Below are 25,077 nucleotides of genomic sequence, written 5' to 3' on the forward strand. Positions count from 1 at the left end.
TGATGTTAAATATTAAACTAAGACAAGCTACTAACATAACCTGGTGTTACAAAACCCTGAAAACGACACCCATGTCAATTTTTTGAAAAAAAAAATCATGTCCGCCATCTTGGATTTCAGAATAAATGTCATCATCAAATTCAGCACCCTCGAAAACCCTGAAAACGACACCCATGTCAATTTTTTGAAAAAAAAAATCATGTCGGCCATCTTGGATTTCAGAATAAATGTCATCATCAAATTCAGCACCCTCGAAAACCCTGAAAACGACACCCATGTAAATTTTTTGAAAAAAAATCATGTCCGCCATCTTGGATTTCAGAATAAATGTCATCATCAAATTCAGCACCCTCGAAAACCCTGAAAACGACACCCATGTCAATTTTTTGAAAAAAAATTCATGCCCGCCATCTTGGATTTCAGAATAAATGTCATCATCAAATTCAGCACCCTCGAAAACCCTGAAAACGACACCCATGTCAACTTTTTGAAAAAAAAAATCATGTCCGCCATCTTGGATTTCAGAATAAATGTCATCATCAAATTCAGCACCCTCGAAAACCCTGAAAACGACACCCATGTCAATTTTTTGAAAAAAAAAATTCATGTCCGCCATCTTGGATTTCAGAATAAATGTCATCATCAAATTCAGCACCCTCGAAAACCCTGAAAATGACACCCATGTCAACTTTTTGAAAAAAAAATCATGTCCGCCATCTTGGATTTCAGAATAAATGTCATCATCAAATTCAGCACCCTCGAAAACCCTGAAAACGACACCCATGTCAATTTTTTGAAAAAAAAATCATGTCCGCCATCTTGGATTTCAGAATAAATGTCATCATCAAATTCAGCACCCTCGAAAACCCTGAAAACGATACCCATGTCAATTTTTTGAAAAAAAATTCATGCCCGCCATCTTGGATTTCAGAATAAATGTCATCATCAAATTCAGCACCCTCGAAAACCCTGAAAACGACACCCATGTCAACTTTTTGAAAAAAAAAATCATGTCCGCCATCTTGGATTTCAGAATAAATGTCATCATCAAATTCAGCACCCTCGAAAACCCTGAAAACGACACCCATGTCAATTTTTGAAAAAAAAAATCATGTCCGCCATCTTGGATTTCAGAATAAATGTCATCATCAAATTCAGCACCCTCGAAAACCCTGAAAACGACACCCATGTCAACTTTTTGAAAAAAAAAAACATGTCCGCCATCTTGGATTTCAGAATAAATGTCATCATCAAATTCAGCACCCTCGAAAACCCTGAAAACGACACCCATGTCAATTTTTTGTAAAAAAAATCATGTCCGCCATCTTGGATTTCAGAATAAATGTCATCATCAAATTCAGCACCCTCGAAAACCCTGAAAACGACACCCATGTCAACTTTTTGAAAAAAAAAATCATGTCCGCCATCTTGGATTTCAGAATAAATGTCATCATCAAATTCAGCACCCTCGAAAACCCTGAAAACGACACCCATGTCAATTTTTTGAAAAAAAAATCATGTCCGCCATCTTGGATTTCAGAATAAATGTCATCATCAAATTCAGCACCCTCGAAAACCCTGAAAACGACACCCATGTCAATTTTTTGAAAAAAAAAAATCATGTCCGCCATCTTGGATTTCAGAATAAATGTCATCATCAAATTCAGCACCCTCGAAAACCCTGAAAACGACACCCATGTCAATTTTTGAAAAAAGAAATCATGTCCGCCATCTTGGATTTCAGAATAAATGTCATCATCAAATTCAGCACCCTCGAAAACCCTGAAAACGACACCCATGTCAACTTTTTGAAAAAAAAAAACATGTCCGCCATCTTGGATTTCAGAATAAATGTCATCATCAAATTCAGCACCCTCGAAAACCCTGAAAACGACACCCATGTCAATTTTTTGTAAAAAAAATCATGTCCGCCATCTTGGATTTCAGAATAAATGTCATCATCAAATTCAGCACCCTCGAAAACCCTGAAAACGACACCCATGTCAATTTTTTGAAAAAAAATTCATGTCCGCCATCTTGGATTTCAGAATAAATGTCATCATAAAATTCAGCACCCTCGAAAACCCTGAAAACGACACCCATGTCAATTTTTTGAAAAAAAAAAAAAACATGTCCGCCATCTTGGATTTCAGAATAAATGTCATCATCAAATTCAGCACCCTCGAAAACCCTGAAAACGACACCCATGTCAATTTTTTGAAAAAAAAAACATGTCCGCCATCTTGGATTTCAGAATAAATGTCATCATCAAATTCAGCACCCTCGAAAACCCTGAAAACGACACCCATGTCAATTTTTTGAAAAAAAAAAAATCATGTCCGCCATCTTGGATTTATAAATAAATAACATCCCGGAAAAGTGCACAATCAGTTAATACTTGATACACGCGCAATAATATGTATTTATGTAGGTGTGACACAAGGTGCCAACAAGTTCAAAAAATTCCCGTTGTGTAACAGTGTTACTCAACGGGAATGTTTTGAAATTTTTGGTACCTTGTGTCACAGTGTTACACACGGGGGTGTGACTCAACGGGAATAACCCTGTCCGCGGGTTTCGTAACTAGGTACTAAACGGTTCACCCGATTTTAATATAATATGATAGGTAGGTACGTCATTAGATTCGCCTCGATGGAGCGGATTTAAAATTCTTTAAAAAAAATCAAAATTTTAATATTTATCGTATTTCGGTACACCAACTGCAAGTTCACAATGCACTTATTAAATCTCTATATATAAAAATGACTCGCAAAATGTGTTGCTGATCGCAAATCTCGAGAACAGCTGAACCGATTTCGCTACTTAATTCTTTTTTTCATAATATTCCTTGAAGTACGGGGATGGTTCTTACGGAGAGAAAAATTTAAAAAAATCCCGAAAAAGAATCGACTTTTAGGCGGTACGAAGTTCGCCGGAAAAACATGCAGTGCAAAGAGCAGCCAGGTTTTTTGACAACTTTTTAAAAGTTCTATTTTTAATTTTGTTTCGGAACCCCTCTTCTATCTCTACTAAATTCACGTTTTTAAAATTTTAGATCGTTCACACGAGCGAAGTCAACATCTACAATGCAGACTAACTAAACAAATATGAGCATTCGCAAACCGGTTGTAAAACAAAAGCCAGGATGTTCGCTACAACCGCACTACTTCACTCCGCGTATCCGGACCATGCTCACTATTATGTTACAAAGGGCTAGTACACACAGCGATTTATTTCCGCGCGGTTATCACTGAAATATATTTTATTAAAAAATCTTCACATTCATCATCATAATCAATATCAACCCATTGCCGGGTCACTATTAAGCACGGGTCTTCTCTCAAATTTTTTTCAAATTATTACTACATACTTATTACTTTCCATTGAGGTAAAACGTAAAGCTTGTGCTAGTATTTGGTCTAGGACCAAAGTCCTTATATTAAGTATTTTGCAGCTCTATAATTTGACGAATGTTAAAACTCTCGAATGTCGTAGGTACCTATATTGAGGCTTCACTTGAAAATTCCTTACAAACTATAAGGATTTATACTACTATAACTACTAGAGAATTATATTTCTTTCTAATGTATTGTATAAAAATTCATTAAAATAATTTTTTTTTATGAACTATTAAATATCGCTAAAATACTCTATCGTTTTTTTTCACCAGGTAGGTGTATAAAAACAACCGTGGTAAAAACTGTCATAACAGCGAGCAAATAAAATCGCGCAGCAACATTTTTCAGTGTGTGCTTACCCTTATTGTAATATCACGTTTTTATGTTCCTCTATGCTATATACATTGCTTACAGAGTTGTGCTCAGTATTTTAGTGCTCTCTGTCAGCAAGCAATGGACGAGTGGCGGTTTAATTAAATGCAACGCTGATGCACGATCCCGGTTTCAACGGAAATAGGGCGTATCGACAGTGGGTATCTATCATCCATACAGATTACAGACTCTTTCTATGATAGACTAGCTTATGCCCGCGACATCGTTCGCGTGGACTACACCAAACCCCCATTTTACCAAGGGTTGAATTTTCTAAAATTATTTCTTAGCGGATGTCTACGTCGTATTAGCTAAGTATCTGCATGCCAAATTTCAGTTCGATAGTCAAGTATTTTGAGCTGTGCGTCTCGTTCCCCTTCGTCTGCGAGTCCTACTCGCACTTGACTGGTTTTCTCCAAATGCGTCACGTCATTTATTTAATAGATAGGTAATAATGTATCTGTGGTTACGGACGCGTCAATTATGCAGTTCTGTTATTCGTTCCTAAAAAGTTAGTCGGCATACAACTTGGAGTCGTTTAAATGGGCCAGGGGACAGGCAGTGTGTGCAGGCGTCACGTATGCCGCATACCACACGGCTAATTAGAAAGAGACCTTTGGGGTTCCTTAATCGCTGATACCGTAAGCTAAGATGGCGTCAGCTGCATTAATTTTCGACAAATGCTCTTTTTAGGATTCCGTACTTAGAATAACAGATTCCGTACCACCGGGCCCAATTACTAAGCCTCCGCTGTTCGTCCGTCTGTCTGTACCACCGTCTATACGTCTATCCGTCTGTCTGTCAGTGTCTGTCAATGTCCTGATATTTTCTTTCAATACATTAAAATTATCCTTAGGTACATGAAACTGAGTCGATCAGCATTAAAGAAAAATTGTCAATTTCATTGATTTTTATGGACAACTCACGCTTGACCAAAGACTTTGGCATAGACAAAAATTGATGCCAAAATCGTTTTCACTAAAAAAGAGCTGAAATTTCCTGAGACAGTTTCCCTGTAGGTACCTCCTATGGTTTTGGATTTCTCCAGTTTAAAAACACACTGTATAGTGGGTCTATATTATTACAAACCCTCTTTATTTTTTAAAGGTCAAATTGTTGAGTGATGTTGAAACCCGAAACCCGTTTCGCAATACAAAAATATCCTTTTACGAAAATTACATTCACAGAAAAACCGCACTGAATAACTCCGTAATGATATTAGGTAACGCGGCTGATGAAAGGTTTCGCAATTTGCGGTCGACGAGATTCTCTTTTGTTGTGTACTACGTTTGAGGAAAGGTGACCTGATTTTGTCTGGTAAAAGGAGAAAAACCGGCCAAGTGCGAGTCAGACTCGCGTACCAAAGTTTCCGTACTACAGTCGAAATTTTGCGATGTTTTGTACGATAAATCAAAAACCTACAGGTAAAGCCCTTTCATATGATACCCCACTTAGTATAGTAATCTTACTTTGAAAGTTGAAAATATCAATTATTTGTTTATCATCACATTTTAATTTTTTTTGTGTGATGTAACCACAAATTCACGGTTTTCAGATTTTTTCTCCGAATGTCTGCTATAAGACCTACCTACTTGCCAAATTTCATGATTCTAGGTCAACGGGAAGTACCCTGTAGGTTTCTTGACAGACCGACCGACAGACAGACAGACAGGCAACAAAGTGATCCTATAGGGGTTCCGCTTTTCCTTTTAGGTAAAAACTGTCAAGGCTATTTCTAATTATTTAGAGTGATTGAGATGATGATGATGATGAATGGTATTGAATGGTAGATTCAGTTGACGATTCAAAAGTATTTGTAATAGTTTATTTAAATACTCTTTCTAAGTATTTCAATTTAAATATTTTTTCGATTTCTTCACCCTGTTGTTAACCAAATCTAAAAACAAATAAAGAGCACGTCGCATAGTTGATAACCATACCTGCGTCCCTATACTATGTATTTATAATGAACTAGCGACCCGCCCCGGCTTCGCCCGGGTAGCTTATTACAGTTTTCGTAGGGATCTCTAATTTTTTTGAAAATAAAATATATCTCATGTCTCTCGGGAATAATGTAGCTTTCTACTGGTGAAAGAATTTTCAAAATCGTTTCAGTAGTTCCAGAGATTACTGGATCCTATAAACAAACTTTCTTTATAATATATTATTCTAGAACGTAGAGTGTAGACAAAAATTATAAAGAGGTAAAGTTTGTAAGTTTGTTGATCGAATCGTCGTCTATCTAGAGTCTAGATACGTTACTACGATTTCTGAGACGAAATTATTAGTTATTCATCTCATCGTCTGTATACGAAGAAGATGAGATGAATAACTAATAATTCTAATAAAATTCATCACAAATCAAAATAATATCTTATACAGTAGGTAACGAAAACGTTTCAATACGAGTAACTTCGCTACAAAAACGGTTGTTCCGATGCGCTGGCCAGTGGCGAAGATAATTCGTTACCGTTAATTAATTGCTAATAACAGCCCGTCACGATAGCGCATTAATTAATTAGCAAGTTATTGGCTGTCCAGTATCCGACGCATTGTAGGTATTTCACTGACAGATTAATGGTCAAATTAACAATTATTTCAGATATCCTTTGTGCATGTGCCTAATGATGTGCCTAGTTAAAGTTGATTTTCAGATAAGTACCTACTGATTATACATATTTTAGTACCTAAAAGCTCCAATATTTCATCGGTCCATCCGATTTTTTTTGTGGGGAAATCTTCACGTATAACACCGCGCCTGCACGAGGCACGAAGGTTAGGTAATAGATTGGAGTCTTACCGACTAAGCCCACGCTGTCTCAAGCCGCCTGGCTGAGCTGGCACCCAGCCAGCGTCGTCTGCTGAAGTAGACCCTCCTCTGTGACTGCGACTAATTAAATGTTCCTACATACTATCTGTGGTCTCTGTGGCGCAGGAATGCAATGGTTCACCTCCTGACTCGAGGGAGGACCATTTTCCTATCGGGCGCCAAACTCCTCGCGTCTATCGCCCCAGAAACCCTTGTCAAGGGGCTAGGCAGCGATCGTCCTTGGTAAATTATCTAAGGAGAGATCGTTCGTAGGCGTAGGATCAAACCTCATTTCTTTTAAGGCACCTTAAGAAAATGTACTTACCCCACATTTTTTAACTGTGTCTAGTCTAGACTTTTTTTAAACTATTATTTTCTTTGTTACAGTTGTGGTGGACGTTGATGATCGACCGGTCTGCGTAGAAATCTGTGATACAGCGGGGCAGGTAAATAGTCTAGTATTCTCCTTGTTATTCATAAAGTCTTCTAATAATGTCCTTAGGTTATTGAACGTCATATTAATTCTTGAATATTGAACTGATTGTTAAAGAAAATTGACTAAACAGATAAACAGCAGTGTTAGAGCCAAGTTCTAGTAGATTTTGTTTCTTTTAAAAAGACTGCACAAAAAGTCAGTACATGCAGTAACACATAGTGTGACAGCAGTGCCCTGTTAAGTGCATAGTCTTTTTGAGTAAAGTTTCTTATGCTATGTCTGTGATTCTACTACGATTCGCTTTTTGGATAAAGTGTCTTATGCTATGTCTATGATTCTACTACGGTTCAGAAAGCAGATTCTACTGAAAAACCCGCAAAAAAACTCAACAATGGCACTTTTGAAATCATAAAAATTCGTCCATCAAACTTTATTTGGCGATTTGAGAATCGGCCCTAAATAGTGAATGTTTGTACATGTCACAGCGCAGGTAGGTAACCGATCCTCACCTGCTTCCTCCATCTGCCGTGAACCATGGCATATTGTGTTCACATCGGAAAGGAGCACGTGCACGCTATTGTTGCTGCTCTTCGATTGAACTCTGAATCCCGCACTTTTTGCGATTTCGTTTTTGCGATTTTGCGACTCACGTTTCCCACAGTTTCTCTACCTGCGCACATAATAACTAACTGTTTAGTTTACATCCATACAGCGAGCATGTGTTTTGCTTGTTTTGTCTATAAATATAATATTATTGCATTACTAGCTGACCGGGCCCCGGCTTCGCTCGGGTGGAGTTTAGAAAATTGAGGGGGAGGTTGAATTAAATTTTCTCTCCGTAATAACCATCCTCGTACATGAAGGAATATTATAAAAAAAGAATTAGCGAAATCGGTTCAGCGGTTCTCGAGATTTGCAATGACCAACACATTTGGTGATTCATTTTATGGTTTAGCAAAAATGTCGATACCTAGTAAAGTTATGTTAGTACGTCGGTTGTTTATATCTTATTTAATGTGAATATGTATTATTACCTATTTCTAGTAGGTAGGTACTTTATGAAATCCTATAGGAATAGAATAGAATATATTTTTATTTAAGTAAACTTTTACAAGTGCTTTTGAATCGTCAACTAGTTTAATTTACCACTAGTTCGGTAAGAAATAAAATACGCGAATCAGTCACAAGGAAATACGCAGTTCTTTGATATGTTCACACATTCGAAATAGCATTGTTCAAGAGTTTTATTGAATAAGTCTCTAGTCTATCCATATGTAATAACATATTCGTACCTGCCACAATATTCAGTAGCTATTCAGTAGTAGTATATTTTTTGTTTGATTGTTTCTTTGTTCCGCTATCGTATTTTGACTGTCTATCGTATTGGAAAAGGCAAATGCATCAAATATGATAATCTGTTAACACGGTTAGATAACGAATAAAAAAATTGAATTGAATCACCTTTTCTAGAAACTTTAGTAGGTATAGTGCATTCAAAATAAACTGGCGTGTTTCCACTTGAGACCGTCATTAACATTAACAATAGGATTAAGTCGTGGCGGCTCAACACTGAGGTTGAACCGGCTCCTTTAAAAATGAATGGGCTCTATAAGTGTTTGGTTTATTTGCCCTATTGTTTACGTGGCATGTCGAATGTAATCCTATTGTTATTGCTAATGACGGTCTCACGTGGAAACACGCCAGATTATTTTGAATGCACTATACCTACTTGAACCACTACCAGAAGATAATTTTCAGAAGGAAGAAGTTGGTTTTAAAATCTTCGTGTTCAAGAAATCCATGACTTTCAACAATGCTAAGCAAGCCATGGCGTGGCCCCAAATACCAATTTATTATAAGTTTATTATCTACTAGCCCTTGACTTAAAAGTAAAACTGTCTCAAACGACCTTTCAACGTAATCGGATGTAAAAGATAGCGTTATCTAAGAAATGTGATAACTATTTCGTTTATTTGTACTTTTAACTCCATTTGTGATAAAATTAATCGTCGCATCGAACAGAAAACGAAGGAGTTCTTAGAAAATTTGTTAGAACGTGAGACTGATTAAAGAAATATCAAACATTACATTATATTTGATTTAGATAATAATAGCTATATTAATTTAATAGTCTTTAAGGTCAGTTACTAAGTCTATTACGACAATTATTAAGTTAGTAAACATAGACATAGGCTATAATTTATATTATGAGACTCATAGAGAGTTGCCTAAACCAGGAAAGTTAGTTTTACGGCGTGCCATGGATGCAAATATTTTACAACTAACATTACCTATTCAAGTAGGTAGGTACAAGTAATGGCCAATAAAATGTTACTAAACACTCAGTTGCGTAATGAAAAGTTTAAAGTTTGCATTAAAACATTTTAAACATACCAAAATAATGTAATTTATATATATCTTTACCTAATTATGGTTAAGATAATTAATCTGTCCATATTTATATCAAGTTATTTGACTAATTTGAACACTTGGATATTAATATTAATAACTTTGGCTGTCATATATATTAAGAACACGAAGAAGTAGCGAAAAATTTAAATAATTTTCCATCATTAACTTTCTAATTAGGCAGAGTATATAAAAATTTTAATATTAGATTTTAGTAATGACATAATATTATTAGGCACAGTATTAAACCAGATTCAAAAGTCTTTGCCGCAATGACTTAAATTATCTTTAACAAATTTTACATATTTATAAATAGTTATTCCAGATTTAGCGCTTAAAATAGGTAATTTTATTTTATACACATATTTTAATTACCTATAGATTATAATTAACATGGAAAGGGAAAATTACTGGCATTTATAATTTTCTAGTGTAAATTAGAGAGTTATTAGTTGCTCGGCAAGCACCACTTATCTGGCGGAGTAACAGATAAAATCAGTGTGAACATGACACTTTCAAATCGAGCCTCGTAATTATATTCAGTTAATTGATGTTTTCTGCATAGCATATTTGATTTCTTCTGAATTAATGAACATTATAAAATCGAGTACGACGATAATTCTAATTTAAACTGGATATGTAACTTATGTAAGGAACAGTAGGTAATTATATGAATATCTGCTGACTTGTCTAGTTTCGCACGTTTTAGATTAAATACTACGTATACGTAATAGGTGTGAAAAGAAACCTCCGACTGTTGTTGAAAAATTGGATTCAGCCTCTCTAAACCTCTAACAAATTTTGATAACAATACCTATTGTAAACCTACTACCTACTATATAATTTTAAGAAGTATTCTTGAATACACTTCCATGGAAGACATAAACGGAATATTTAAGTTTTTGTAGCCAGCACATCTCGTTCTAAATTAAGGAATTAATATATTATAATAATAATAATTAATTTAAATATTCAAATCTGTCATTACACGCCAAAGAATCATAATTATATCGTAAAGTTTATGTATGAATGTTGATGTGTTATCGATATTGTGTAACAATTTCCGATTACAGAAAAACTATGTATATTTTGTCCAATTGTTGATTTTGCATGGAACTTTCACCGCGATGGATTGAAACAAAAAATAAAAATAAAAATGTTTTTATTCAATTAAACTTTTGTAGATTCAGACTAAATTGTCTGATATATATAAGAGTTACCTACCTTCAAATTATACTTGAGTTATTTCTTTGTAGCGGTTTGTGACAAACTCTGAATCTGTATTATATAATATATTTGCTCATATAAAACTCACTAATTGTTTGGTTATGAATATCACTGACGGTAGTTTAAATGCTAGAATTCTAAATTTATACCCGCTTAGCTTAACTATTGAAAATCAATACATTCATCCCCTGCCTACTTAGCATGATTATGAATTCGGATATCTATCTAGGATCTGCTTATAATTCAAAACCTTTTTAGCATGCAAAGTAGGTAAATGTTATCCAACTTCCTTAGCCGGTTAAAGGTTTCAGAAATTATTCAGAAAATCCATCAGCAGAATGTCCGGTGACCTCAACAGTAAATAACACATTTTCTGGTACCTTTTTTGTTGATTGCACATCATATATATATACAAAAGGACAATACGAAATCCAAATAAGAATAAGTGCCAATTTGTTAGTTACAAAATGTCACATAAAGTGAATTATTGTGTGATAAATCATTTACTTATGTGAGAATAATTTTACGCGCTCTTTCTCATAATTATTCACAGGTTTTTACTTGTCACTGATTATATTGATTTAATGATTAGATTTTCGGCTGAGGATCGTCTCTTCAGGTCCCGGGTTTGAGATTCGTATTAGGCCAATAATTTCTTTTAGAAATAATATTGTTATTAGCAGCTAGCAACCCGAAGTTGGGAAGTGATTGGTGGTGTCACACCCCTGCGACTCAGAAAGCATGTAAAGCAGTTGGTCATGAGCCTGATCTCTTTTCGGTTCGATAAAATGTCCAGGGTCTCATGTTGGAGCCGGGAGGTAGTTATACAAACTCCTCAAATACCTATTATAACTCCGTTGTGTTTGGGCTCGTTGGATTTGTTTCGACAAATTCGTTTGCATAAAAGCATAGTCCTATAGACTCCATCCTACTCCATCTCTCCTGTGAACTATAGTAGAGTTCTATAGTAAGAAACGTACAGAAAACTGCAGTGCACGCTAGATCTCATTCTTCATCTATGTCATTGATTGACACGACCTAAAGCATAAGATACATAGTATTTTTCGTCTTTAGTGGCGACCTATGTATTCAGAGACATCTATGAAATTTTTATCGAACGTTGCCTGGAAAGTTCCGCATTGAGCATAATATTGCATCAAAACGGTGAGTTTATATATTTTTTTAATCTTTTTCAGGACTCTATGTCAGAGCTCCGAGCCCTGTGCTACCCGGGTACTGACGTACTCATGCTGTGTTTTTCCGTGGTGCGACCGGAGACGTTTCGGTCTGTCGCTGAGCGGTGGACGCGGGCGGTCGCCGGTGTGAATGCGCCTTTAGTCCTCGTGGGGACCCAAAGTGACCTGGCGCTTGACGGCCGTGTAATACAAACTTTAAGAGTAAGCATTTTTTTGGTTTCAACCAGGTGATGCTCCGCGACTTCGTCCGCATGGATTTAGTTTTTTACAAATCCCGTGGGGTTTTTTTCGATTTTCTGGGATAAAAAGTACCTATGTCCATCTCCAGGATGGAAGCTATCTCTGTAATAAATAGAATTAGAAGATGTTCGCGACTTTGACAACGTGGATTTTGATTTTTAACACTCTTTGATTTTCCGGTGCAAAAAGTAGCTTATATATCCTACCCCGGGATGCTATTTCTGTATCAAATTTCGTCAAAAAAGGTTAAACAGATGAGCCGTGATGAGCCAGACTTTCGCATTTAGATTTAATCCATTCTAATACCAACAACTAATACCACTGGTATTTGTTGAACTCATATTTATTTTTTATTCCGATATATTATGCGCCGTTTGATTGGGTAGGTACCTACTGCAGATTGCATTGGGGATGAACCATAGAGAATTCAACTCCTAGAGTACGCATATACAAGGTTTTGCAATTTTGCATGAAACAAAATCGTAAAATGGTGGCGGGGGTCAGGGGAGAATGGTGGACTTAAAAGTCACGTAATCAAAACAATGTGGGTAGGTACCGAACGGCGTGGGCCGACTTTTATGCTAAGCTAGTGCCTAAGCTTGGCGAGTGGCTTGAACACCCCCGGTGTACGGCTATTAGGCGTCTATAGGTGGTGGTCTGTGGGTTGAACACACATCAACACCGATGTGTCTGCAGCTTAATTCTTATCTGAATTTTTAAATTGCGCCCGCTGGATTTATGACGGGTTGACGATGCGGGTGAAATGTTCGAAATATAGTGGAATTATATTATAACAATATTCAGTCAAGAATGTGGTACCTACAGATGATGATTTATGCAACTTTTTGTTATGTCCCCATTCCCCTGTGCCATTCCCCGATGCATTTATTGTTTACTAGCTTATGCCCGCGACTTGGCCCGCGTGGACTACACAAAGGAGATCGCCCGTGAACGGGCCCTCTTTTGTGGCATCGTGTCAAAACTTAAATTAAATTTTTAAAAAATGTGTTATTTTTTACGATTATGGTTTATTACGACTTTTTTTCACTCTATTATTGAAAATATTTACAATTACAGTTAGAATCGTAGACATGCATTTATTTTGAAGAAGTATTAATTAAATACAACCTCAATATCAGCAATATAAAAAATAAGATTTCTTTATAACCAGGGTGAATAAATAGAAATCGTTTGCAGAATTTATAGAGTTAATTATTTGTCTACAAAATAAAATTTAAACCATGGTGACATAACAATTATATTAGGGGGGGCCTAAAGCTCCTAAGAAAATGGGCAATCTCCTTTCGAACTGCTAGTTTATCCCCTTAGGGGTTGAATTATCAAAAATCCTTTCTTAGCGGATGTCTACGTCATAATAGAATATCTGCATGCCAAATTTCAGCCTGATCCATCCAGTCAGTGGTTTGAGCTGGATCAGTCAATCAGTCAGTCAATCTTTAAGTTTTCTTTGGATTGGATTTAAGTTTTTTTTAAACCCAGTGGGAATTCTTTAATTTTCCGGGATAAAAAGTAGCCTATGTCTGTACTCGTTATCGGTTAAACTGTTGGGCCGTGAAAAGCTAGCAGACAGACACACCTTCGCATTTATAATACTAGTATGGATTAAGTAACTAACTTGATTTCAAATAGGTTATAACAATAACGGATTTCGATTTTCGTAAATGGCGTCTCGGAGTCTATGGATCAACGTATCAGGCAACGATCAATGGCATGGCAATACAGCTGTATACAATACTTATTTATTTTTGTATTTTTTCAGTCCCGCGGTGAGCACGCAGTCACAGAAGTAGAGGCGCGTACGTTGGCAGCAAAAATAAACGCGGCCTATGTGGAAACCTCCGCGAAAACGAGAAAGCAGCTGAAGGACGCCTTCGACGCCGCCATCTTGGCGGGGTTGCCAGTAATATCGAGCAAACGACCCCTTTGGAAAAAATTGTTGTGTATAAATTAGCATTACCTACCTAATATGTTATGTTTAATTAATTAATTGCAAATTCGTTGCAATGACGACTTGTATAAAATTATTATTTTTCGATTCCATTGAAAATGATTTTTTTTCATCAAATATTAAAATTTTCATTCAATTTATTTAATATTCTACAGTTATAAGCGTGCTCTTTTACCTATAACTTCATGAGCGCACTACAAACTGCCAGCTACATAGCATTGGCGTATAGCATGGCATTGGGTAGGGTGTAGTTAACTGAAGAAAGATTACAAATGGAATTCATGCAATAATAAATATAATAGGTAAATAGGTAGATTGCTAAAAGAATTTTCTTCAAAAATATCATCACTCCAAAGCCTAGATTTAAATGTGACAATGGTAAGAAGAATGTGTTAACTATGTGCCTTAAAATTTCAATGTAGTATATCTTAAAATGGACAAATTTTTGTCCTTGTACAGAGAATTATAATGAAGTCTAACTGCCACACTAAAACTTGATTAGTCTATGGTTATCCTATGATTCATCACAACGTTTTCCGTAGAAAACTCTAGCCCGAGCACAATTATTAGTAGTGCGACAGTGACAATGCTTTCTCGCGACTTTTTCATCTTAAACTGCATCATCACTCACTACCAGGTGAGATTGCAGCCAAATGATAACTAGTAACTTGTATCTAAATAAAAAATTTATAAAAGCCGCGGGAAAATGCACTGATTAAACTCGGGCTGCTGGTTAAGTTTTAGCTCAGTCATATTTTTTTTTAATTCAGGAACAAGTTAGCCCACTGCAATCTCACTTGGTGGTAAGTGATGATGCCGTATAAGATGGAAGCGGGCGGGGTATGGCAGTTTTTATTAAACCCTTTGGTTTCTACACGGCAACGTACTGAAACGCCAAATCGCGTGGCGGCACGGCTTTGCCGTTTATATAGTTACATGTGCATCAATTTTTGACTAAAATGCGAATAACTTAGGCAAATTTTAATGTAAAATTAAAAAAATACGACTTAAATCAAGACGAAATAAAAATGTGATCACGAAAATTGTTAATTGTTAATCTTGTGCCTTTTATCCAAATGTTTCAAATTTGCATTTTTTAAAATTTAAATTAATGTCTTTGAGGCTACAAATTTTATATAATTTGCATACTTATCTAAAATTTTGTTTAATCGAATTTTTAATAAATTGATTAAAAACCTATTTACTTACTTACTTAAAATATTGATGCATTTTGACATTAGTTGTACAGTAAATTTACTTGAATATTGATAGGTGTTAATGAAATATATAAGATTGTTACATAAGATGTAAATAATAAGTAAGCAGGAATGTATGTTAATGTTGTTTTATACTCAACACGAACTGATAATTATATTTTATTACAATTTACTCTCGTTTTTATTTTTAACCTATCCACTGATATCAGGGTTCCGTACCCGTAGGGTGCCAAACTGTGGTGCCCACGGGACCCTATTACTAATAAGGGTGAGATCCACAGATAAGGTTCTCTAGTCCGTGGTGAGATCTATAGAGCACACTGACTTTGCTTAGACCAATAGACTTAAGACAGAGTTAAAACGAGACAAAGCTATATCTCTCACATATATCTGTCTCGTTTTCTCCGCTGTCCGTCCGCCTGTCTATCTGTCAGTGGGCTGTATCTCAAGAACCATAATAGATATAGACCTGAAATTTTCAAAGAATTTGTATTTCTATTGCTGCTATAACAACAATAGGCTACTTGACAATTTTTTTAAGTTGGTCTTAAATGGTTAATATTTGTCCTATTATATCAAAAAAATTAACACTATATTTTTTTGCGCCCTAAAAACCGTAAAACTTTAATTTAAAAAAATATTTTTCTTAGACAGGTGAAAACACTGTCGGCCATGTTTGGCCGATAGATTATCTGTGCTCTGACGTCATGCATTTGTAAACAACAGTATAACCCTCTGACGTCATGCATTTGTAAACAACAGTATAACCCTGTGGTTATACTGTTGTTTACAAATGCATGACGTCAGAGCACAGATAATCTATCGGCCAAACATGGCCGACAGTGTTTTCACCTGTCTAAGAAAAATATTTTTTTAATTAAAGTTTTACGGTTTTTAGGGCGCAAAAAAATATAGTGTTAATTTTTTTGATATAATAGGACAAATATTAACCATTTAAGACCAACTTAAAAAAATTGTCAAGTAGCCTATTAGTATAAAAAATTCAAAATTGCCGCCATGAAAATTAAAAAGTGTTATTTATTGTACGATGGTATAAGTCCCGCAAATTGCTATTTCGCTAGAAACATGTCTCATTAACATCGATATGACGTTGTTTTAACGTCAGCCGAAATAAAAATATACCTACCATCAGCTCGAAACTTCAGTCTAGTGCTGACGTCACTAAAATGGCGGCCACGCGCATTAGTAATTTGCGGGACTTATACAGAGGTGTACCACCTCTACTCACTGTCAGCGGTGAAAGGATATTTTATTAACATACAGACAGACTGGCATACTTTAGTATTAATATTATTAGTTTGGATTATTCCAACTTAACTAGCATTAACAGCTGTGGTGGGTAAATTAAGTATAATGCGGAGGTTTCCAGGCAACGTTCGAGAAAATTTTCATAGATGGCGCTGAATTCTACAACCACTAAAGATGAAAAAGAATACCTATATCTACCTATATGATCTATGCTCACTCTATGCGCATCCGATTTAAATTTAAAACATAAATCATATTATAGTTATAGGTACCTGTTACTTTTCATCTTTAATGGTGGTAGTATTTAGCACAATCTATGAAAATTTTCTCGAACGTTGCCTGGAAACCTCCTCATTGCTGTAAAAAATAATAAACCGCCATGTATACTCCTAAAGGTTCATCTTTGGTAACCGTCAAATGTCAAAATCATTACCTGTCCAAAAAGGCTAGACCTTGTGGCTAGACTAGAATCCATAGAGAAAAAAAGTTAGTCAATCCGTCACTGTCAGCCGTCAGCTGTCAAAGCATTCAAAAAAGGCGCTGATTTTCGAGATTTATTTACTTTTAATTTTACAAAAACCAAAAATTCTACAATCTGCATCGACAAAATGTCTGAAGAAGAAAATTACACGGAGTTAGATATGTCTGACGTTGTAGAAGACACCGACCAATACCTTGAGAATGATTACCAATCAACGGATATTGGTGAATCGGAGTTGTCGACAATTCACGAGTCAGAAATATTGAATTCCGAAGACCAAGTTCCGGGAAAGAAATTGGATAAACAAAGTGTTAGTAAACCAGAAGTTTTAAGAACTACTAAACTGCCAATGGCGAGGATTAAAAGTATCATGAAAATGGATCCAGATGTCAGTGTGGTGAACGCTGAAGCTGTTTTCTTGGTTGCGAAGGCTACTGTAAGTTATTGCTTCGTATTTCTAAGATTCAGTAAGGATCTGTTTTCTTACCTATTTTTTTCTCATACGTAAAACATTGGTAACACAACAAAGTCAGTAATAGACGTAGAATGTCACCAATTAACAAATCGCTGCAGCATAGGTGTTACACTTTTGCATGCTTTAAGGATACACAGACAAGGGACTTTTATGTCTGTCAAAATAGTCAAAGTCAAAGTCAAAGTCAAATGATTTATTCAAAATAGGTAATAAATTACTCTTATTGATTGTCTGGTATAGTGTTAGATTTGTAAGATAATATAGTGGTGATAATTATAACGCAAACTTAAAACTAAAGCTACGAGGGTTCCAAACGCGCCCAGGTCTGAGAAGAGCCCACAACAAACTCAGCCGGGTATTCTTTTTATTATCACCACTTTACAAATTTATTGAAACTTATTAGAACTATCACAAAGTCGTTAAGCAACTCATTCCCAAGCTTGCTTATCATTTAAATAATCCTTTACATTGTAATAGGATTTTTCAATTAGTTTACGTTTTATGAAAACTTTGAACTTGTTGAGAGACATCTCCAATATGTCTTCTGGAAGCTTATTATAGAAACGTATGGAATTACGAGCAAATGAATTGCTAACTTTACTGAGCCTAGAGGCGGGAATTACAAGTTTATTTTTATTTCTAGTATTTATATTATGACAGTCACTTTTTTTTTTAAATTTATTTATGTTTTTATGTACGTACAGTAAATTTTCAAAAATATATTGATTATGCACTGTCATAATTTTAACTTCCCTAAATTTAGTTCTCAGCGACTCTCGTGGCCCCATACTGTATATGGCTCGAACAGCCCTTTTCTGCAGCACAAAAATAGAATTAATATCAGCAGCATTACCCCATAATAATATACCATATGACATAATGCTGTGAAAGTAACTAAAATATACTAGTCTCGCAGTTTCTATGTCTGTCAACTGGCGAATCTTTTTTACCGCATATGCGGCAGAACTAAGTCTGTTCGATAAGTTATTTATATGAGAGCCCCATTGAAGTTTTGCATCTAACGTTATTCCAAGAAAAATAGCGGTATCCACTAAATCTAATTCCTCATTATTAAGTTGCACAGTGGTTTTGACCTGCTTAACATTTGGTAAAGTGAATTTAATACACTTTGTCTTTTTCCCGTTGAGAAGCAGGTTATTAGCTTCGAACCACTGTACTAACTTGGTGAGAGAATTGTTTACTTCATCAAAAGTTGTTAAGTATCGATTGATTTTAAATAAAAGTGATGTATCATCAGCAAACAAGACTATCCCGTAATTGTCCTTAGCGAGGTAAGGAAGGTCATTGATGTAAATAAGGAACAGAAAAGGTCCTAAGATGGAACCTTGTGGCACCCCCATTTTTACAACGGATCCGGGAGATCGCTTTCCATTCACGTCTACCCTTTGTATTCTATCATTTAGGTAAGAACTCATCAATTCCAATGCTGCACCCCTAATTCCATAATGGTGCAATTTCGCGACCAATGTTTCATGATCAACGCAGTCGAAAGCCTTGGATAAATCACATAAAACGCCAAGCGCATCACGTGATTCCTCCCAGGCTTCAAATATATTTAGTATTAACTCAACACCAGCATCGGTTGTTGAGCGACCCCGTGTAAAACCAAACTGTTTGGTGTGAAATAAATCATTAATGTTGAAAAAATTAAGCAGTTGAGTTAAAATTATTTTTTCAAAGATTTTACTAAAAGTGGGTAGTACAGATATCGGTCTGAAGTTAGTGGGGTCACTAGTACTACCTGATTTAAATAATGGAATTATTTTACTATGTTTCATTAAGTCTGGAAACTCACCACAGTCAACACAATTATTGAATATTAATGCTAACTCGGGTGCAACAATATCAATTAATGATTTCACAACGTTAACGGAAATGCCCCACAGATCATTTGTTTTCTTATTATTAATTAATTTAAAAGCTTTGATAACGTCAGAGCAACTAACGTGACTGAATTCAAACATTTTATTACATTCAGGCACGTTATCCTCCAATAGTGAGAGAGCGGCGGCTGCTGAAGAGTTCAATGATTTTGTAGTAGAAACAGGAATATCTGTAAAGAAGGTCTCGAAAACGGTTGCAACCTCGGGGTCTGACGTAATCAACTTGTCATGATATTTTAGTTCAAAATTACAAGTTTTATGTGTCACTCTTCCTGTTTCTTCGTTAACTATTTTCCAGGTAGTTTTTACTACATTGGAGCTGTTTTTAATTTTTGCCTGGATATATTTTGACTTGGCTGCAATGCAATCTCTCTTAAACTTTTTGGAAAACAGTTGAACGTACTGCTTGAATTCGTCACCAGTATCATATTGTCGCTCCGCATACAATTCATATAGTTTTTGTCTACTTTTATGTAGTTCTACTGTTGCCCATTCACTAAAAACTTTTGCATCAGTAGTCAAGACCGATTTACTGGTGAATATTGAGTTAAATATAGTATTGAATATATTAAAAAATGTATTATACATTTCATCAGGACTAAACCCATTTGACAAAAATGGAAGGTGTTTTATAAGGCTTAGTCTCATATTCTCAATTCGGTCAGACGTTACTGGTACAAAGGTTATTCTACGTTTAGAATTTTTTTTCTTCAAATTTTCAAACTGGATCAACTGTCCACAATGATCCGAATCCAATTTGCTAATTATGGTTTTAGTAATTGGATTTATATTTGTAAAAATATTGTCTATACATGTGGCGCTAGTTACAGTTATTCTTGTAGGCTCCATAAACATGTTGGATAGGTTGTAGGATTTGAAAAGATTTAATAATTTGCCATTTAAAGGGCTACTTTCCAAAATATTTACATTAAAGTCTCCGCACACAATCAGCTTTTTATTTGATTTTGAGATTTTGAATAAGACTTCATCCATTACCTTTTCAAAAAGATCAAAGTTAGACAAGGGTGGTCTATATACAGACACAACAATGAATTGCTCAAGTTCAACTGAGGATAGTTCTATTGTTCGCTCAACAGACAGGCTCTCTATGTCATTTCGATTCTTGAATTTTAATTGTTTGCTAAGCAAAATTAACGAGCCGCCATGAATCGCATTGGTTCTGGTGAACGAACTACCAACCTGGTGATTACCAAAATTGAATGTATACTCATGATTTTTTAACCAATGCTCAGTTATACATAAAATATCAATATTGAAATTATTCAAAAAAAGTTCTATTTCCAGATCTTTCCCTCTGATACATTGAATATTTTGGTGCACCAGATTGATAACATTAGATTTTTTGCAACAACTTGCAACAACTTGCAATTTCTAATTCTTTGCCGGTGAAAAGATCGAGATAGATCGCTTGTAACTGCATCAAATAATGCATTCAAGAGAGTAGGGACTAAAAGTATCAGAAGTACAAAAAGTTTCCAGAACAGGACATCAGCAGTGCGGACAGCACAAAACTACAGGGAAATCGTTGAAAAAAATAGAACTCGTTCCAAAATGTGTCAATGTTCAAAGCAGATTTTAGTCCGCATTGAGCCCTTGACAGTTTGTTAACATCCTGCAAACAATGGGTGGGTGTATAGTCTGGCAAGTTGTCGGCAGACATTTTACGCACGTTTCAGACATTTTTGTCCTCCATGGACAAATGTCCCTTGTCTGCACAGGTCCCTACTATAAGTCAAGTCTGAGTGGAGTTGGCATAGAGTCTGTGTAATATGTGAAGACCTTTAAAAGGCTACGAATCTGCCTTGTTAAAAAATTGGAAATGTCTATTTTCAGGAGCTGTTTCTAGAGACGATTGCCAAAGAGACCTACGCATTCACAGCACAGCACAAGAGGAAAACAATAGCCAAGAAAGATTTAGATGTTGTCATCAATAAAGTGGACTGTCTATGTTTCCTGGAAGGTGCTATGGACTTTTAGGTATTTAAAGTACAATTTGTGGAATTAATAAATGTTGATCTGATGTGAAACTGAAAAGCAAATGTGAGCGCCCACTCACGGCAGGCTGTTGATATACACTTTTTAATTACTGTACCATAAAAAACTAAAGTTTATTGTTTTAAATATCAATCAGATTGTTTTACTTTTGAAAACATGAATAACTACTCATATTATAATTGCAAGTGTGTTTATAAGTTGGTTTGTCCTTCCATCAGGTTGCAACGGAGCAACGGATTGACATGATTTTTGCATGGCTATAGTTAAAGACCTGGAGAGTGAGATAGGATATCAGAGTTTCTACTGGATTTTTAAAAATCTAAATCCACACGGACGAAGTCGCTGGCATTAGATAGTAAAAATATAAATATTTAGATAGACACTAAACTTGGCAGATCATGATCTACTGAAAATGGGATGGTTTAGTGAAATGAAAATTGTAGAAAATTATTAAAAAAATATTTTTGTAATCACAAAAATTACTTACGTTGAAGTAGGTAAGTATAAAAATGAATAAAAGTGAAAAAGAAGCAATACTATACTTATTCTAAAAAACTTACTGTAAGTAAGTACCAACTTAGAAGTACTAAAACTTATAGAACTCTGTAGGTATTGTTAATCTGTGTAAGTTTCATAATAATTATGTACCTGTACAGGTATTTTGTAAATAAAACTAAAGTTTGTAATTATTAAATAAAAAATCTTTATTGAAATGGGTTTTTTTTAACTTACACAACTATTTACATTAATAACAACCAGACTTACTTCCATTTTAATAAATGTGACCATTTTTGTCAGTTTCAACTACACTATACCCAATTAATCATGTGAGTTTAGTTGTTATAATCTTACAAAGCAATAACTAGTAACTGTTTTTAAATGAAAGTTGTACTAAGTATGCAGCACGCTAGAGCTAGCAGCAGCAAGTGGTAGGCGAGGCGCTGCGCGTGCGCCGCGCTGTAGCTCACGACGCCGCTCCGCAGCAGCACCGCGCAGTGCCCCGACACTGCCACGCTGCTCTTTGTAAGAGTCGCTCTGGAAATAAAAAAAATAATTACACACATTTTTGAAACAAAACTTCTTTAGGTGCGACTCGATAGTAACTCGGAAGTCGGATTTTTATTTCGGAAGTAACGTTTGCGTTTTTAAAATGGCTGCCAAACAGAACAGCTGTTTTGAGGCCTCCATCTTTATCTAGATGTTTTAAGGTAGTAGTGTGTTAGCATATACTTACCCCTTCTCGAGCGTGCAGTCCACGCCAGAAGCCACGACCTCCAAGTCTGCAGGCAGCAGTTTGAGCGACGTCAGGTCTACGGTCTGCGTGTCCGCGCCCAAGTTCACGACGCCCAGCATGCCAGCCTCCCCAGGCAGTAGTCTAAATTGAATGAATTGATACTTTAACAAAGTATAAAAAACCGGTCAAGTGCGAGACGGAATCGCACAACATGTAGGTACTTTTCGTAGAAGTTTAAAATCTTTTTTAAATGGCGGCCATTTTTTTGTTACGGCGGCAATAGTATGTGAAAACAAAACACTGTGTGTAAATTACAACTACCTATTATGGTTCATGAAATACATCCCGCTGAGTGACAGACAGACAAATGGACAGCGGAGGCTTAGTAATCCCGTTGGCACTCTTCGGGTGCGAAACCCTAAAAAATAATGTTAAAGGTTCATAGAAGTCAAAAGTTATTTCTTATTTAAAATTATAATTTAATACTAGTTTTACCTGGTCACAACCAAAAGAGACTCAGACAAAGCTCTGGTGTCCAGGTCTCCTTCCTGAATAGCTGGAGTCTTCCTATTGGTCACTACGTCCTTGTAGAACTGTAAAATATCAGGGCATTTAAACATAAATTTTAAATCATAACGCATATTAAGTTAATATTTTTATTTATCACAACTTTCAGGATAGACAATGCGGTATGTATGCCGCAGAAAATTCCTCGTTTTAGTACATCCGAAAATTTTCTATCCCACGCACTCTGCGAACATCAGAATCGTGGTTCGAATTTTTTCTATTTTCTGATAAATAATAATAGAACCGGCTGGTCTAAAGACGGCCTATGATATTAGACCTTTAGGTAGAAAAATGACACCAAAATAGACGACACAATATGGAGTTCTTCCAGCTGAGAAAGGAGGAAGCTCTGTCTGAAATCTGAATTTCACTTTTTGCGAGCTAGGACCCAATGTTCAAATGTCCGCTTAAGAAAGATGTCTTACGTGATAATGACTCTTCTGAGCAGCCATCTGTGCAGCCAGGTTCAGGGTCCTGTAGTTGTCAGCGACCGGCAGCCAGGTGGCGCCGGTGGTGTTGGAGAACCCTGCGTTAGCGGAGCTGTCCCAGTGGTAGGGTGTCCGGTTGGGGTCACGGGATTTCTTGTAGTAGTTGATGGGGTCGTCTGTGTTGCAAGCCTGCGGATCCTGCGTGTCGTTCCAGCTGACGTAACCATCTGTCATGCCGATTTCTTCGCCCTGTCAAGCAAACAATTATCTTGACACAGTTTCTCGAAGTTCTAAGGGACTTTCCCCCCGATTGTGAAAGAAAAACGTAGGTATTCGTCGTAATCGTAATCGGTAGCAAATTCTGCCTCTTGATTGGCTGTAAAAAATGTGAACAGCGAATTCAACCAATCATGGTCCTTGATTGGTGGAATGCGCTGTTCACATTTTTAATTCAAGGAGTAGAATTTGCTGTCGATTACGAAAACAATGAATACGTTTTTCTTACATACCTAATCGGGGGGTTGATGTAGCAAGCGTCCCGAGCACGCCGACGGAACATTGTGAAGACCAAATATATGGCGCTATGTCACGAATGCGCTAAGGCAGCCGAAGTATATCCCCTACATAAGCGTTATTAATTGAAGCTTTATTTAAAAAACAAAAAATAAACTAGTGCGCAAAAAAACTAAATTAAACTTCAGTGCTAAATAATTCAGCCGCGGACATACAAAAATAAAAACTGTTGGTTGTTAAGCATGTGCCTGCCTGCAACTAACCCATGAGGATTCCTTTATTTTACCATTTCCATATAGGTACTTAGTTATACTTACTTGATAGGTGATGGCGACTCCAGGCAAAATGAGAGCCAACATGTTCATAGCATCCACTCGATCTTCTCCTTGACGATTGGCCAAACGACTTTGATCGTGGTTGCCGTTCTGGAAATGTTATACATGAAATTAATAAAGTAAGAGAAAAGTTGTGTACCTACCTATTGTACGCCGAGTTGCTATATTGTAACTATTGATCTCATAATATAGCGGGTGATATGATGATCTAGAAGTTCTAGAACTTACCACCCAGTTGGCAACCTTTCCACTCGGCATATAAGTCATCCACTTGTCAATAACAGTCTTGATCTCCCACGCAGTGGAATTTTTCGTAATATCTCCAAGAAAGCTAAAGTTGAAAGGTATTGAGCCATTCCTGGTCTTAGTGCCGTAGTACTTTATCATCAGCTGTAGATCTGCGTACGCCTCGGTCATCAAGATTTTGTATTCGCCTTGTGAATTGATGTACTCGTCGAGAACGTCCCTCCAGTTGTAGACGACGTCGTATGTTTCGTCCAAATTCTCGGTGTAGATGTGGCGGAGGTATTCGTAGTCATCTGGTCCTAAGCCGGCGATTCCTGGCGAGAGAATTTTACACTG

General features: G+C 36.2%; 3 protein-coding genes across 4 annotated transcripts in view; 2 read left to right on the top strand and 1 right to left on the bottom strand.

The window, feature by feature from the left end:
- LOC117982642 (uncharacterized) overlaps nucleotides 1-15,445 on the top strand; it is a 63,421-nt gene extending 47,976 nt beyond the window's left edge. Inside the window, exons 2-4 of the mRNA XM_034969017.2 lie at nucleotides 6,967-7,025; nucleotides 11,848-12,048; nucleotides 13,868-15,445. Coding sequence (XP_034824908.1) covers nucleotides 6,967-7,025; nucleotides 11,848-12,048; nucleotides 13,868-14,059 — 452 coding nt within the window. The 3' untranslated portion in view covers nucleotides 14,060-15,445. The remainder of the gene's footprint in view (nucleotides 1-6,966; nucleotides 7,026-11,847; nucleotides 12,049-13,867) is intronic.
- Nucleotides 1-25,077, bottom strand: part of LOC117982633 (maltase A1-like) — a 306,078-nt gene that overhangs the window by 276,284 nt on the left and 4,717 nt on the right. Inside the window, exons 6-11 of the mRNA XM_034969003.2 lie at nucleotides 24,724-25,055; nucleotides 24,478-24,585; nucleotides 23,645-23,896; nucleotides 23,148-23,245; nucleotides 22,653-22,793; nucleotides 22,201-22,453 (exon numbers count right to left, since the gene is read on the bottom strand). Coding sequence (XP_034824894.1) covers nucleotides 22,294-22,453; nucleotides 22,653-22,793; nucleotides 23,148-23,245; nucleotides 23,645-23,896; nucleotides 24,478-24,585; nucleotides 24,724-25,055 — 1,091 coding nt within the window. The 3' untranslated portion in view covers nucleotides 22,201-22,293. The remainder of the gene's footprint in view (nucleotides 1-22,200; nucleotides 22,454-22,652; nucleotides 22,794-23,147; nucleotides 23,246-23,644; nucleotides 23,897-24,477; nucleotides 24,586-24,723; nucleotides 25,056-25,077) is intronic.
- On the top strand, nucleotides 17,064-22,131 carry PolE4 (DNA polymerase epsilon subunit 4). 2 transcript variants are annotated; one of them, XM_069498650.1, is made up of 3 exons: nucleotides 17,064-17,459; nucleotides 21,257-21,400; nucleotides 21,637-22,131. In XM_069498650.1, exons 1-2 carry the CDS (start codon nucleotides 17,151-17,153, stop codon nucleotides 21,398-21,400), a joined length of 453 nt encoding a protein of 150 aa, XP_069354751.1. In that variant the 5' UTR covers nucleotides 17,064-17,150; the 3' UTR covers nucleotides 21,637-22,131. The 2 variants fall into 2 exon arrangements, with proteins under 2 accessions (XP_069354751.1, XP_034824922.1); XM_034969031.2 differs by lacking the exon at nucleotides 21,637-22,131 and having other exon boundaries at nucleotides 21,257-21,550.

This window comes from Maniola hyperantus, chromosome 5, assembly GCF_902806685.2.
Source record: "Maniola hyperantus chromosome 5, iAphHyp1.2, whole genome shotgun sequence".
Classification (NCBI taxonomy): domain Eukaryota; kingdom Metazoa; phylum Arthropoda; class Insecta; order Lepidoptera; family Nymphalidae; genus Maniola; species Maniola hyperantus.